This window comes from Corylus avellana, chromosome ca2, assembly GCF_901000735.1.
Source record: "Corylus avellana chromosome ca2, CavTom2PMs-1.0".
Taxonomy (NCBI): domain Eukaryota; kingdom Viridiplantae; phylum Streptophyta; class Magnoliopsida; order Fagales; family Betulaceae; genus Corylus; species Corylus avellana.
In genome coordinates, this window is record NC_081542.1 from 9,940,254 (window position 1) to 9,957,070 (window position 16,817).

At 36.3% G+C, this 16,817-nt stretch overlaps 2 protein-coding genes across 2 annotated transcripts; both read right to left on the reverse strand.

The window, feature by feature from the left end:
• Positions 1 to 6,056, reverse strand: LOC132170682 (probable UDP-arabinopyranose mutase 5). Its single transcript, XM_059581756.1, has 3 exons — positions 5,719 to 6,056; positions 1,461 to 1,590; positions 1 to 1,227 (listed from the first exon to the last, which is right to left on the reverse strand). Exons 1-3 carry the CDS (start codon positions 5,830 to 5,832, stop codon positions 194 to 196), a joined length of 1,278 nt encoding a protein of 425 aa, XP_059437739.1. The 5' UTR covers positions 5,833 to 6,056; the 3' UTR covers positions 1 to 193.
• Positions 6,057 to 8,802: 2,746 nt separating this feature from the next.
• LOC132170683 (pyrophosphate--fructose 6-phosphate 1-phosphotransferase subunit alpha-like) lies at positions 8,803 to 16,593 on the reverse strand. The gene is made up of 4 exons (XM_059581757.1): positions 16,559 to 16,593; positions 16,232 to 16,287; positions 12,829 to 12,990; positions 8,803 to 9,089 (listed from the first exon to the last, which is right to left on the reverse strand). The coding sequence occupies exons 2-4, from the start codon at positions 16,232 to 16,234 to the stop codon at positions 8,964 to 8,966; spliced, it is 291 nt and encodes a 96-aa protein (XP_059437740.1). The 5' UTR covers positions 16,235 to 16,287; positions 16,559 to 16,593; the 3' UTR covers positions 8,803 to 8,963.
• Positions 16,594 to 16,817: the final 224 nt, after the last annotated feature.

Below are 16,817 nucleotides of genomic sequence, written 5' to 3' on the forward strand. Positions count from 1 at the left end.
AATAACAAAATGTATGAAAATATTAAAGCAATTTCACTGTTTCATACAAACAACCATAAGTCTTTCAAACAATGAAAAGTACATAAATTAGTCCTGCCCCAAATAACGTAGATCTCAGCAGTGAGCTGGTAAACAAGGGAAACGTAGGAAAATCTCCATTTTCCATTGCTACCTCCTAAACTCCAGGGGGCATTTAGCTGGATTGGACAGCCTTCCAAAGCTTGACCCACTCCACCATGGCTTCAGCAGCACGAGCAAACATCGGATCCGTCTGTCCCAGCTGCTCCTTCACAGTTTTTGCCATCTCAACCACGCAATCCTCGGCTGTAGTTGCAGATCGCTGCAATTGAATTGACTGAAAGAAAGGGACCACTTCCTCCATCAGCTTCACCCCTTCCCACTCCTTTTTCAAGCTCTCTATGGCATTACCCCTTTCTTTCCTCCACACATAAGGTAGTCCACTTTTCACACCAAGACCAAGGTGATCACATATAACCTTGACACACATTCCAGACCATATATCTTCCACTGTTTCCCACCTCAACTTCCCTTCCCCTGCTAACCTCAAAGCTGGGAGCAATGCAGGCCCCACCAGCTCACGATTAAAAGCCATATTGATTCCGCTTACAGGCATCAGAGCCCCTGCCGGCACAGTCAGAACAGCGTCCACATATCGAGAATTCTTTTGTTCTGGCTTGAGCGCTTGTGTCGGTGCGTCATAGTCTGCTAGATTGAGCCACAGTCCACATGACAGACCACATTCAACCCCACTCCGCATGCTAAAGGGATAACCACGAACAAAGTCTGCGCCCTTACGGTAAGGATCATAGAGTGTATTGAAAAAGAAAGGGGTGGCTGGAGTTGCGAGGTTGGTAATATGCTGGGCCACAATATCTACTAGAACGCCGTTGGCATCCCTAGCTGGAATGCAATCATCGTCCACTGAAATGATGTATTTCTTCCGGGATATAAGATAACCAAAATACCTGCATGAGTAACCAGAGAAGAGAATGGAAGTGGAAGAACCCGCAACTTGATCTATGTCAGACTTAGTGTAAACATCAAGGTTAAAGCCTTCTGGTATTTGGAGTTCCTCCAAGAGATCAGGGTCTTTTACAATTATCAGATGGAATCGCGAAAACACAGGTTTCCACTCGTTCAAAAATGCTGTCAGGTCAGAGTGGAGTGCCCCAATCACAATGTCAACCTCAGCGTCCTTGATATTTGCTTGAGACATCTTCTAAGCGTTATCAAAAGAATAATTCAAAACCAATACCTTTTTGGCTTCCTTAAAACAGCTGATGTTTGGACTTTAAAAGCTTTTAGGTGTGCTCACACAGTTTATAAAAACTCGCTTAGAACTTTTCAGAACATCCTGCCAAGAAGATCAGAATAGAACTGCTCTAAGTTCCAAATTCAACGAAAGGACAGGAGGACCGAAATGTTAAGATATGACTTACTGGTAGGAAGTACAGGGATGACAATATGCTGGATATTGAGTGCCTCAATTAGTGAAAGCACTTCATCTTTGCCAGTTGCCATGAATAGCTTCAAAACCTTTTCCGTTAGTTTACCAGCTCGCAACGTTCTCTGCCCATCACAAATAGTAAATATTGCTCTAAGAATGTTGACAATCACCCAAAACAAGTTCAGAAACAAATGGGAGAGGGCCATGCATAGTACTGCAGAGGTGCAAAATAATCATGGTATAGCAGCAAAATGCAGAAGTTCAATATATTCAAATCACAGGAGAAACCACAAACCATACTAGCACTAAAGTTTCACCAAATGACAAATCAACCGCCAGACAAATGAGGAAAACTAAACCCTTAATTGTGCAAAAACATACTAACACATTGGTCTTAAAGCTAGTCAATGACCATTGGCAGGCAGAAGAGAAGCAAATTAGGTTTATCGTAACTTCAACAGGAAACAGAAAAAGGTGGACGGATAGAATAAGCTAAGAGACAGGAAAAGTTCCATAAATCTGGTGCTGGCGTATCACAAAACCTTAACAGTAGGGACTCTAGTGAGTAGTAGCAAACAAATCCTATTGACATAACAAAAATCAGAATTCAATTATCACTCCATGACAAAAATACTTAGACATTACAACAGAAGAAGAAAGTTTATACTTGAGAAAGAGAAAATCAAAATAGAAAAGTGAAGCATATAGGTTCAACCCGAATTCCCATAAGATTCTTTCATCTAACCAAAGCCAAAACTGTAGCCAAACCTATCTACTTTGAATAAAACAAGCCAAAAAAGTTAATTTGCATTATCAATTTGTGATTTCCCAACTCATCTGCTTTCACCTAATTCTCTGAAAACTGATCTAACCTCACCTTATATACAAACAGAAAAAGAAAAAAAAAAAAAAAAAAAAAAGCTTGTTTTCATGAATAACTTATGTTTCAATTATTCGCCTTATCAACAACTGTTTTAATTATCTGTTGCCTTCTGTTTGGTTTAAATAATGACCTTGCCAAGCGACTGGGTACAGTAGCCTCCAATAGACTCAAATGATTCAGCCTAAAATTTGTGATTAACAGCACGAATCATACACAAGACCCACCTCCATGGGAAAATGCCTTTGGTCCACCACTGGTCCACTATGCAAGAACCCCATTTACCTATATTTCCACAGGTTCCACCACACACCAGTCCCTACTCTTTGGTTAAAAATTAAAATTGCTGTTTTACAATACAATTTGGTGGAACAACCTTCAATAATTTCTTTTGAGTTTGAAGTCACCCCAAATATGGAGATTCAAATTACAGATGAAGTAGATGATTCTAACCAAATTATGGTTGAATTAGGTTCCAATTAATCAACAACAAAGCACAAACAAAATAATGACCAGATAAAAGATGATCAAAAAATTGGCCAAAGTAAACACCAACATCACTAGACAAGAGGAAACCAAACTGGATGCAGACTTAACTAGAATAGAACTATACGCTGATAATATAAACTAAAAGCATCCACATGCCTGGCGTAGGGCATGGATACAGGACTTCCTGTTACAGCAACAAATGAAGGGATACTTATAATCTTTTAATTTGCATAATCAAACGCTGAACCGAAGGTTAATATTTGCATGATCAAACACAAATAAAAACAAATCTGGGATTGACAATTCCAAACCTGACATGAGCTATTAACTTGCAGCAAATCCAGATTCTAATTTAATCTGATCAGCCCCTTGAGAGAAACTTATCCCCAATAGCAATCCTGATTATGATCATGATTATGATCATTTTTTATTCAACTCCTAATCAGAACCTCACCCCCATCATCATACAATCATTTTTAAGAGGGTATCACCAGATCAAAGCAGCCATTGAAGAGGTTAAAATGCCTTGAATCTCTCTTTTTCTTTTTTCCTTTTTAAAGTAAATCAATCCCATTAGAAAGCGCAAAGCGGAACAACCCAAGTATACAAAGTACACAAGAGAAACCCCCAATTACAGAGAGGAAGAACACAAATCCAGAAAATTCTGAAAAATTAAAAAAACAAGAATTGTTGCAAGCCGCCATCCAAATATAGAGAGATTTGAACATAAAAGCTTTTAACTCTAACACCGTTCTCTCACAATCTTCGAAGTTCAGAACATTCTGCTCTCCAAATGCACTACATTAAGCACGACGGAGCAAACCTCCAAGATTCTAATCTACAATAGCTTCCCAACAAACCTTTTATCAAGCCAACAATTCTACCACCGTTTGAGGCATAAAGACAGAAGATTGAAACCAACAGGTCACTACCCACTTCACACTTCATAATGAAGAAGAAAATGATCTATGGTCTCCCCCGCTCTTCTTGTACAGGCAGCACCAATCCATCAGTATAATGTGTCTCTTTCTTAGGTTGTCCAAAGTTAAAATCTTTTCTAACGCTGCCGTCCTCGCATAAAAAAAAATGCCACTAGTAAAGGATCCTTATTTCTCCAATACATTTCTCCCAAGTGCTCACTCTCTGACGTGGCAGTGAAAATCATCATTAGATGCTACACGTACGTTCATTTGTTATTTCATCCAGTGGTGACTTTCAATGCCATGTCAAAGAGTGAGCACTTGGAAATATGTGTAGCACTCCTCTTTCTCCAAATTCTCTTCCAGGAAAAAGTGGAGTCCCCAATGTGTGTGTGGGTTGGGGGGGGAGGGGGAAGCGAATGTTAAACAAATTTGACCTCAAGTGTCCGCCTTTTGGAAGGGATCCAACCGATTTTAACCTCACCACCTCATCTCAACCTAAGAAAGTACAAGAAATTAAGAAACGAAGAGACCAACTCTACCTCCCGATCATGCACTGGTCTAGAAAAAGTAATATTCCACTGAAGAGTGTCATTAATAAACTGCACATTTTCCACCGAAACCTCCTTCAAGGGTTGGCCTCCACATAACAAATCATCCCAAAACATGATCTTAGAGTTATCTCCCATCTCAAATCTCTAATGTTTTTCCACACCCCAACCCCGAAAGACCCAGGAACTAACTCTAATTTTTAAAAGTTAATATTCAACTCTGAAATAGCTTCAAAACATAAAGTGACTGTCCAGAAATAACACATACGTACGAATGTATGAATATATAGTTATATAACAAACTCATTAATATATAAAATGCTTCCAATATGATATCCATACGGCTTTGCTCTAACCCATTTGTATACATACCCACCAAACCACTTATGGTCCCACAAAATCCAGATTAAAATTAAACAGACCCGGAACCCTAAAACTTCATAGTTTTTATTTCATCAGTCACACTTTCAGCATCTTACGTATGTTTGATAAGAAGATAACATCTCAATAAATTTCAATAACACCTCTATCCCATTTTCACGATAAGATTCTGAAATTCCTAAGAACACCATTTGATATCTTAGCAAATAAAGCTTGCCCTTCACGATAAAGCACTTTCACACCTCAAAAACACTGTACAATTAAGAACCCAAAAATATGACATTTAATTTATACTGAAATGAGCGTACTCATAGAGTCAGATAATACATTAAAGTACAAAAGGTGTCATTCCCAAGAAATGCCGCACATCAGAGCTTGCTTTTTTCTAGTTTTGCAGTTTTTTTCAACTTGCTTTTATCTTGTATACTTCCTGTGCACCCCTTGGCGCTGGAATTGATTTACTTACTAAAAAAAAATAGTTGCCTTCCCGTGAATCATAGATGTCAGAAACTTCAACAACCTAACAAGGCATCAAAGCTCTACCAAAACGTTTAACCGTCTATGGGTGTTGTCGTAGTGTTGATGTCTATTGAAGGCCATTTTTAAGTTAAAATCACCAACCACAAGCATATAACTGCTCGAGAGAATGGCGAGAGTAGTTTGATTTGAACATCTCACGCACTAGAAACTTGGAAATGAGAATTTATATGGTTCAGACGTTCAACAATAACCCATTAGACTCTATGCCTCAACCCAACTAAAAATCAAACAAAACTCATAAATGGAAAGGAAATGATGAATGAAGAGGGAATCGAATGGTTATCCCTTGCTCGGATGTTTACGATAAAGAACGGAAAAACAGAAGCCAACCCATGTCTTGCCTCCGATAGGCGATAGCAGTGCACACATTACAGCCAAAAAAAAAAAACAACAACAACAACACAAGAAATTACCAACCCAAAATCATGCCAGTATGCCACAAATTATTAACACAATCGAAGAAGAAACGGTGAGACATAGAGAGAGTACCAGGAAGAGGTCGAGGAGGATGTGATCCGGGACAGGAGAGAGATCGGAGATGTTAGATAGGTTGTGAAGGGCTAAGTCAATTGTGAGAGAAAGCAGCGATGGCGGGGTTCTCATTCATTCACTCGCACATTTGTTATATAACATCGATGCTCTATCCCAAAGAACTCTCTCTCCCCCTTTCTCTCTCCAGCATGTGGAAACAATCAGAGAGAGATAATTGGACCGACACTTTTCGGGCGGAGATTGCGGAACCGCAGATCCTTATGGCGCTGCGTTTTCACCGTCAACACGGGACCAAGCACCCTCTTTGTTTGCACGTGTATGACTGGTCGCACGCGTACGAGACGATTATTTTGTGAGAATTGTATGCATTTGCTATGTTTTTTTTAGACAGAAATTTCCTCCAAGTAAGAGGAAATATCATCAAACCTATTTAATATAATACCAAATGTCTATAAATATTTAAAAGGCACGTTAAATTCTTAATGTCATTAATAGCAGTTTACTAACTTAGAATAAATTTAATGTGTATTTTAAATGTTTATAGACACTTGGCACTATTTTAAATGGACTTAGAGGATATTTTTTCGAGATTGGTTTGAAAGAAATTTATGTACTTTTTTTATCTTATTTTAACCGTCACATTTTCTTACCTACCGATTAGGACGGGCAATTTTGAACTAAATTTGCAACGACGAATTCAACACTAAATTAGTAAATTAAGATTTTGTATAATCGGGTTTGGGTCAACCTACCTAACCTTTAACTGACTCATATTACATGTATAAAATATAAATTAAATTAAATTTTTTTTTAACAATCAAAAATCAAAACCCTAACTAAAAGAATAAAGGCTAAAAGTAGCACCACTTCTGTTCTCACTCTTATTTGATTCTCAATCTCATTTTCTCTTCTTTTGAGTTCTCTCCCACTTTATTCAAGTGAAGGCCAAAGCAACACAAATAGTCCAACACCCATGGACCATCCTGACACCTCGAAAGAAAAGATCAGCCACTATGAGTTCAAAACAGTAAAATTTCAGAGTTGTGTAAAAAATTATTAATCTTTAAGATATGGAAATAGTTAACTATGGGTAGAAGTGCCCCTATCAAATTTTTAAAAATCTCTAAAAAATTTTAAATTTTCCCTAAATTTTATGTTTTTTATGAGTTCGACTCCCCAAAATTAATTTTTTACCCTTAAAGATCTTCATTTTTTAGTTATGGCCTCCCTCATCTCAAATCCTGGTTCCATCCCTATAACTACCCAAAGCCATTGGCCGAAAGACAGGCGATTAGCTTAATATATTGGCCAGATATTGGGTCAAGTTTTGGGTTCAAGCTCTCCTTTGTGGCCTTAACTCTGCCCTTCTAGCCCATACGCTGGAATAGGTTTTAGAGGTCGAGAAAACTTACCATGGTATCTCAAATTAAAAATTAAAAATTAAAAAAAAAAAAAAATTCGGCCAACAACAACACAAGTTTTTTTTTTTCACTTTTAAAATTCGGCAACCCCTTTTTGGCCCTTGGGAGTAGTTCGGCCACCCCCATTAGCCAAAATTGTGTGGCCGGCTTTTTTTTAGAGGTTTAGTTTTTTTTATTATTATTTTTAATTTTTAAGAAACGTGGCAAATTGTTAATTTTCTCTAACGGAAACTTAACGAGATATCGATTTTGTATTTTCTTATAGGTGAGATACGAGATTTAACTGTTTTGGAAACTTAAGGGGGGGAGGAAAAAAAAAAATGCAAACCGAGGTACTAAAAAAGTACTTAACCCTAATATTAATTTTAAAAAAAATTATGACTTACAATTTTCTATCAACTTAACCTTTTGAGATAAGTTGTAATTTAGCGTAATATCAAAGCAAATGTCTTGAGTTTGAACTTTATCTCCATAATTCACCTCTCATTTTAGTTAAATATTTCACGTGTTAAACAAATTTAAGCTCACACGTTAAAGAAAATATTAAAATATTAATAAAATTAATTAATTAAACCGCTTAAATTTTTTAAATAAGTGATAGTTTAACACTGCCTAGTGTACCCTCATGGGTTTTCAACACATTAGTCAATTTCTTCATTTTTTCTTCTTTTTCAATTTTGGAAGGAACTTTTAGAGAAAGAACAATATAATTCTCATAAGAGAAATTCTATATACTACATTTTTATCCCACAACGCTAACATGACAGTGTTAACCAACCCTTTAATCTTTCCTTTTTTTTTTAAACAATAACTAATCTAAGAATTAGTTCAAACTGTCACGTCAATATTGAGATATAATTATAGGACAAAAATATGATTTCTAGCATTACTCTTCTCCCTTAAGCAAGAATTAGACTTCATATAAGGGATGTCTTGGTGGCTCTAGTAAAGGCCATGAAATGAAGGGTATAGTTGTTCAAAGATTCCCCAAAATGAACCAAACTTCAAATCTACATCTTGAGGGCTTCTCCAAGGATTTCCCTCATGGTCTTTTCCAAAAGTGGAACTCTATCATCTCCATCCAATGTTTTTGTGCTCTATTATGATATGATTACATGCTCTACAGACTACTTTCGTTGAATAAATACACGCACATATATGTACTTGATGGGTGTCTCAGCAGGTGCCATTACATAATAGGTGAGTAGTCAAAGACCATAAGCAATAGGATCATGAGCGCATTCAAGGAAGAGAAATGCTACATATTGGGTCATGCCTTGCCGGGTGAGGAACTTGTTCAATAGCTAGTGGTCGGGAGGCCGATCTCGAAGCGCAGTTGTGTGGAAGATGATCTCTCTGTGTCTTATGTGGTGTATATGGAATGAAAGAAATACTAGATGTTTTGAAAATTTCACTAGGACCATAGAGGAATTGACTCATTTTTTCTTCTTTACTCTTTACTCTTGGACGGCCGCTTAACTAGCTCCTTTAGTGATTAGTTTCTCCGATTTTCTTTTTCATTTCTCTCCCTCTTAGGCACTCTCTGTGAATACTTCCCGTATATGTGCGTTGTGCCCCTTTGCGTTTTTTATATCATTATTACTTATCAAAAAAAAAAAAAAAAAAAAAAAATGCTACATATACTTTGAAGTGCTTACTCTTAAGTGCAACATGGTAGTAAAAATTATCATTAGATTTTAAACGGGTTAATCTGCATATGATATATCAATGGTAATTTTCACTGTCACATTATGGAATAAGCACTTAAAATACATACAGCATTGCTCATCCCATAAACATTACAAATAAACTAAAAACCTTTCAGAGCGAGGCGTGGAGCTTTGGTCTAGTGGACATGGAGGAGAGGAAGTTGACGAGTGAGGACATAGAACTCAAGGCAACCTTCAGCACTTCTTGTGAGCAACCTGGCTTCACCATGTTCTTTACCTGAGACAGGACATGCAAAAGCAGGCTGGTGTTTAAGTGGCATAAAGGATCAAGAGCATACAGCTAAAAAAAAAAATGCTAGGATGCTGCATAAAATTTAAAATATATATTCCAAGATTAGGCCATGAGACGTTCAAAACATTCCTAATGATTCTTAACAGGAAAATTCCATTTAATATCTAAATGGGTAATTGAGACCTTTAGAAACTAAAAAAAGAAAAATTGAAACCATTCTGTTTTGTTAATATTGAGATAAAACTACATACTATCATTTGTTTCATTCCAGTGCATGAGTATGTGAAAGATAAAACAATTACCAAAATCTTCAAGATAGGGTTCATGCGGAACATGATAGGAACCTCACTGAAAAATTGAGGAGCATCGATGAATCCCACTTAATGCAGTAGCTCGCATTGCCATGAACAGATTTCCATGTCTCAAAGTACTTTGTATTACCCGAAAATATTTACAAAAAACATTTTACTATCCGAACTATAAAGTTGACAAAACAAGTCTCAAAATTTGTTTTCTCAGAATTACTAGTCCATATGGTAAGAGGCTGTCAAAAGTTGGGGTACATAAATTAGCCTTTTTTATTTTTACGTGATAGCTTGTAAAAATTTTGACTTGTCAAACCAGATTTCCAGAACTTACAAGAGTTAAACTACAAAATTGATATCAAGATTTTCCTGTTTTGAGTTGCAAGAAAGGGCTGTTTGGTAAGGGAGCATTATAAAAAATCTGCTTGATAAGTGCACTTTTCATGCTGAAAAAATATAGTTGGGGCTTATTTGTTTAACTTTATAGTTTAGGGAAGTAAATCATTTTTGCAACATAGTTCAAATTACTGAAGTGTGTCAAGAAAAAGGGGAAAACAAGCCTAACTATAATATGTTTTGGATGTAGTAATTGCAGTTACTCAAGAAGTTCTTGGATCATATCTGTGATTTTGGTGGTGAATTCATGCTTTATGCTAACCATGTAAGTTAAAAAAAATGGAAACTTGACTTGATCTTTATTTTGACACATCTTCCAGGCTTGACACAGTCTTCCAATTAGCCAAATTCTAGCAAACCATACTTCTTAAGTGCACATAATAAATACCTTTGAAACTACTAAGCATTGATCCTAGTTATTATAAATTAAGGATCCATTTATTTTGACATAAAACATATCCAATGTTTACATAAAAAATCTCTCAATAAGAATCCACAAAAGACAATAACACAAAAACTGACAAGCTAAGAAGCTGGCGAATCTAAAGCTAAGGACGGGGGATCAGAAGTAGGGGATGATGAATTTGAGGTCATATGTAGTGGCACGGGGAAGACCAAGGAAAGGATGACAAGAAAGTAGTAATAGTGGTGCATAGGAGAGAGGAGGAGGACTAAAGTTGGGGTATTGCAAAACATGATATATGCATCAATCACATGCAAATCATATGCAGTGGATAACATAAGGATCATGCCACAACTTTTCAAAAATCAAAACTATATTCAATCAAACATGAATCCCACAATGGGAATCTCCATGCCTAATTAGTGTAAACCACTTTGGTTCCCATTGATGTTCTGATAGGGCTAGGTCAGGCTATAACTTAATTGGACTTGAGGGCTCACCTACGGTTCTCACCGTCTAGGCCCCTCTTGTGTGGCTCAACTAGACTTGAGGGCTTACCTACGGTTCCCACCGTTTAGGCTCCTCCTATATGGCTAAATTGGACTTGAGGGCTCACCTACGGTTCCCACCATCTAGGCCCCTCCTATGTAGCTCCCAACTCCTCTTGTGTGGCTCAATTGGACTTGAGGGCTTACCTACGGTTCCCACCGTCTAGGCTCCTCCTGTGTGTCTCCTAACACCTCTTGTGAGACTCACAGTGAGTAGGTGCTACTATGGTCACGGCCAAGTAGAAAAGTCATAGTTAGTCTCCCCCGCCTGCCTTTTTCGCTAAAAAAAAAAAACATAAATAATATTAAAAGAAGACATACCTTTGATGCTTAATCCTCAAGATACAATAGTTAGTACTCTTAGAATCATAAAGATCTTATCCTCAATTACCATAGGAAGGCTAGGAGAGCGGGTTCCTTTATCGGTTTTCTCCTTGGTATGCGTTGTAGGCCTAGAGAAGGAATGAGTGAGAAAATTGTTTTCTTCCTCCAAGACCCTACCTAGCACAGGCCCCCTAGAGAAAACCTCACACCATGTGGCTGGCTAGCCCTTTAATGGGATATATATAGCTTGAGGAAGGACCTAAAGAAGAAAAATAAACCTAGCTCCAATGGCCTTTGGACTCTTGTAATGCCATAACTAGCCCAAAGTTACCATTAATTATATTCCATTCCACTATAAAAATATACTTGCCCTTTAGGATTTATTTAATTACACAAGAGCTCCCTAACTACTGAATATTGTATTTGATCCCTCCATGATACTTGTAGAGAAATAAAGTCTAAATAAATTTATTGTCACTTATTTCTTTTACCTCTTGATTCTTTAATTACCCAATTTAATCTATTGATTATTCCTATACTCTTAGAACCAAATTCATAGAGTATATTTTCTTTAGTAACTTCTAACTAAAATGTCCAGGCCTAAGACTTAGAATAATCAATTCACATTAAATCCATCTTTAGCAAATATTCATGTCTCATATCGAGATCTTGGATTCCATCTTGCGGAGTAGTGTTCCTACAACGCTACACCCAATGTATTGAGGTTTTGACTATACAAGATCTCACTCCTATATACATCAAGTAACATACACTTCACATTTGAATTCAAAATCCTCTCAAGAATGAGAGTCAGTGTCACTAGCAGTCGTGAATTTAACTATTCAATTGACAATAGTTTATAGAATAATAACTCACGGTGGTCCAATTCAATGTATTCCAAATACATCAACATATCAGTCAAAAGTCTCCACTTCCATAATTTAGACATATCATCGTAATTGATATGTTATAGTAGTATTAGATAAAATGTCCAATTTCATCACCAACTACAAACTAATATTTATAAGTTACAAAGAACTTGTGATTTAGATGTTTTGAGCATTAATTTCATTAATAAACCTGAATAGCATGCAATGTAACCAACGGACAACATTCATCAAATGAATATGTAATGCCCAAACAGTCAAGTAATTCTCATAAAATAAAATACTTTTATTGAGTGAAAATGTCATGCAAATTGAATTTTAGGGCACTAATCCTAATAGGGGAAAAGGGCCTCATGCAGAGGAGTATAAAGGTGTCGGTAGAAAGGAATGAGGACGAGGGTAGAAGGAGGTGGTGGTGACATTGTGAAAGAGTCGGAGGGGAGAAGGGGGAGAAGAGCTAGTGGCGCTGGAGCAAAGGAGTGTGGTGGGAGATATTTGAGAGGGAGAGGAGAGAATGATGAGAGGAAAATAAAAATAAAGGCAGGGCTGCAATTCCAGAAAATGACTTATGCTTTGTTAAACCGTAAGCCACACTTTGTTAAAGCATAAGCCATGTTTTCCAATAACGAGGTATTTTTCAATAGAATCAAATAAAGGAAAATACATAATATATTTTACCCTAAAATAAACAAAGGCTGATGGAAAATTATTGATCGACTATGAACATAGAAAATAACCAGGAAAAAAAGAGATTTGAACAATACAAGAGAAGCCAAAAGTGGAGGCAATGGGCAATTAATAAACAAAAAATGAAAAGACTAGAATAGAAGACTGAAGAATTAATAAGAAATTGGCACTTACCTTGTCGAGGTAATCCTGCAACTCCTTTATCTTCTCCATATAGACAAGGTCTTCTGTGCACAAACCTATGTCATTATTAGGATTTGATTCATCCAACTGAGGGAGTGTTGGATTTTGATAGGAATTGTCCTTCAAAAACTTTTCAGGATTTCTGTTACAAAGCTGAAAAAAGGAAAGAAAAAAAAGAGTAATACAGTGATCAATGGCGCTAGACAACAAAACCTCAGTCAGAACCTGCAGTAAGAACCACCTATGTACTATAAGCTACATTCATTCATAAGGATTTTCTAAAATTTTCACTTTAGTTTATACCAGCTGGCTTGATAAGCCTGAGCTTGGGCCACCATGCTCCACTTACTTGCAAAGAAGATTTAGGAGTACATGATGCAATTATTATAATGTTTCACCATCATCATCATCATCATCATCATAGCTTAAACCCATCAGTTATAACTGTTATTTGTTTCTTTTCCAGCAGTGTCATGGAAATTTCACTATGAATTAGGCTCCACGGATAAAGCTTTCATCACCTTATTATTGTTAAACAGATGTGTTCTCATTAGTGAATTTCACAAGAAACTATCAATGAGGCCTCATACACAACATTTTGATTGTATAATTATAGCCCGTACAACATTCTCTTGCAAGAATGCAAGGAGTCAAGGGACAGAAATCTTCATATGGTTTTATTTAAATCTGAAAAATGCAATGCATCATATTCTTATAGTGTCTCACTCAATAAATGAATATTGTTGTAACCCAGATGCCTATTTCTTTGGCCTTCAAAATAATACACATCTTTTCATATTAAATAAATGAGCATTTAATAGAAACAAGGATACATCCACAAAATACAAACATCACCAAACAACAACAACAACAAAACATCAGCACACACCTACAAACACCTACTGCTACACTACCAGCAGACACACAAAACATAACTCATACTCAGCAACAAATTGAAGAAAAAATCCTCACCCTACAGGAATTAGTACGATTATGAGCATTCCATTTCAACCAATATGGTACATCTGGACAGTCCAAAACATCTTAAGAGTCAAAAAGCTACCAGGGTTTCGTGCCTTTTAGCTACTTTTTTACCCTATTAAGTTTCATACCCAATCACCAGGTTATGTGGCAGCAAACCAATTCTTCTAATCTAAACCCTAAACATAACTCATACTCAGCAACAAATTGAAGAAAAAATCCTCACCCTACAGGAATTAGTACGATTATGAGCATTCTATTTCAACCAAATATGGTACATCTGGACAGTCCAAAACATCTTAAGAGTCAAAAAGCTACCAGGGTTTCGCGCCTTTTAGCTACTTTTTTACCCTATTAAGTTTCATACCCAATCACCAGGTTATCTGGCAGCAAACCAATTCTTCTAATCCTGCACCACAGCCTACTAGAAAAACTTCAATCATGATATCGATGTTCAAAGCTGTTCTGCAGAAAACATAAAACATTACCCTTGAGCCCCCATCTAAGAGCAAAACAATGTTCAGGCAGAGTCATATACTATAGGCATCTTACAACAAACAATTTCAATTGTATCCCCTCAAATATATCATATATCTTTTTAGAACAGCAATCAGTTCATATACTGCATACCACCAAGAAATGCATATTGGGGCCTCCTGGGCATGAGGATAAACTGCTTAGCCCATCAAGGGTGAAAGCTCCTGGATTACCTGGTAACTGGTTCTAACGGGTGGGGTCAGTTACCCGTAGGAGTTTAATTAACGGTGAGGATTGTTGTACAGTATACGTTTGCGACGTGCAATTAATCTGAGTAAAATTCTCCTACGTTATTAAAAAAAAAAAAATGCTTATTGGGCTCTATGTATTAACAAACAGCAATTGCCCAGGTATTTGTGCAAAAAGGAATAACCCAGTCCTTGCAAAAATTATCAAAATGAAAAAAACAAAAAAAGTTGACAATTATAGCTACTAAGAATATAAATGAAAAAAGCATAATTCTTGTTGATGCAATTGGAACTTATCATCAAAACAGAACAATTTAGATACTCCTTTGTGACTCTAGCTTTTATTTTTTCTTTTTTAAGTAATCGAAATATCATTAAAAAAGCGTTAGGCACCCCAAGTACACAAGTAATATAATATATTGCCCCCACCCCCAAATATATATATAAATATATTGTGTAAGTACTATTGCTTGTTGCCCCTTTATTAGTAAGAATGCTGGGAAGTTCTTGCAAATAAACACGTCTACTGAATAGAAACATTAAACTAAAAGCCCACACAAAATGAACACCTAGGAAAAAAAAGCCATATGCGACAAGAGAAAACACTTAGCTAGAAGAAGAAAAAGAACAAAAAAAATCATGAAAACTTGGGACCAAAGGAGAAATATAAGCAATTGTACAAAGATAACGAGTATTGAAGTAAAAAGACGTAAGCTCCTCTATTATTCTCTTACGATCTTCAAAACTTTTTTGTGACTCTGGTGGCAACTAGATCAACGTGTTTTTGCTTCAAGAGAAGCTCCTATTGAAGTTCACTATGAATCTTTGAGTATCTATCATGAGATTTATGAGCACTACCTAAAAGTAAGAAGAATAAACAAAATCTCAAGGAACAGAAAGCTCAAAAACCAGAGAAATCTTGAAATTAGGTCTAATTTTGGTGTGGGGCCCTAATGGGTACCCCCCATAGGCTAGTCTCATCAGTATCATGTTTTGTTTTATGCTCTATTACATTAGGAAACTGCTGTTTAGCATTATAATTTAATTGCATCGAACTTTCGTACTTTCTAGATTTGCTTGGCCTTGGCTGTAGTAATGATCCCAATGGTCTTATCTTTTGTTGTATTGGGTCTTTATTTGTTGTCTTTTAGCTGTTCCTAGATTGTTTTTAGTAGTTTAAGTAATTAGACACAAAGTCCTATAAATGATTAGTCAGTCAAATTATAGATAATAAATGGTTTGAACTGAAAATAATTTGAATTTGTAGAATATTATTATCATCAGACTTAAAACTGTCTCAAACAAGAGAAAGATTGGAAAACCATTCTCAACTAATCCACAAATAGTTTCCCATTCTTAATTTTCGACCATTGAACACATGACATATGACACCATGGATTTCTTCTCTTTTCATATGCTTAGCTTGCTAAAGAAGTAAAATGCTGATCGTAAAATTTAACTATGTTATAAACGAAAGAAGCTAGTAAGTTGAATTGTCTAGTTATCCTGTCAATAACAAACTCATTAACATGATGAATCACATGATGTGATCAGGATTCTTCTGAAAGGGAAACCCACATGCTACAGCCTACAGAATAAATGTCAATTCGTCTAGTTCAGATATCATGGCAGAATCTAGCATTCACGAAGCAATATAATCACACACTGTATAGCATTTAGTGGCATACCATTTGCTTGCGTTTCACCAAAACCACTGGTCTTGCTAAAACTTCTGCACTCTCGTCTGTAAAAATCAAAGACACCGAATTCAATGCGATTATAATAACATTGAAAGACTTGGAATGCAAGAAATAAGACAGAAACTCTGTTATTTGGTTGATAGAAGCATTTTGTCAAACAAATGGTGAGCGGTTTAGGTTTCACTCTCGTTAATTGGACACTGATAAACGTGCAAAGCTTTACGGACAAATAAAGAGGGTCTAGAAATTTCCGCAGAACCACGGATATCGATTGACAAACTCAAGTTTGAAGTTCTGATCGTTTTTGGGACGCACCTTTGCTTTGTGGTAACACAACGTGAAATGAAGGAAACGCAGCCACACGATAACACTTATATTCGTCCCCCAAAAAAATAAATAAATAATTTCATCGGAGATCTTTGAACTTTCCCTCGATTTAACAAATTTCTCAAACTTCAAAATCTCTCAATTTAGTCACCTGAACTTTTAATTGCAATCTTTAAATATTAAATGACGTTTATACTCCTGACTTTTTTATAAATTTCAACTTTACCCTTAATTTCAAAACGTTTTT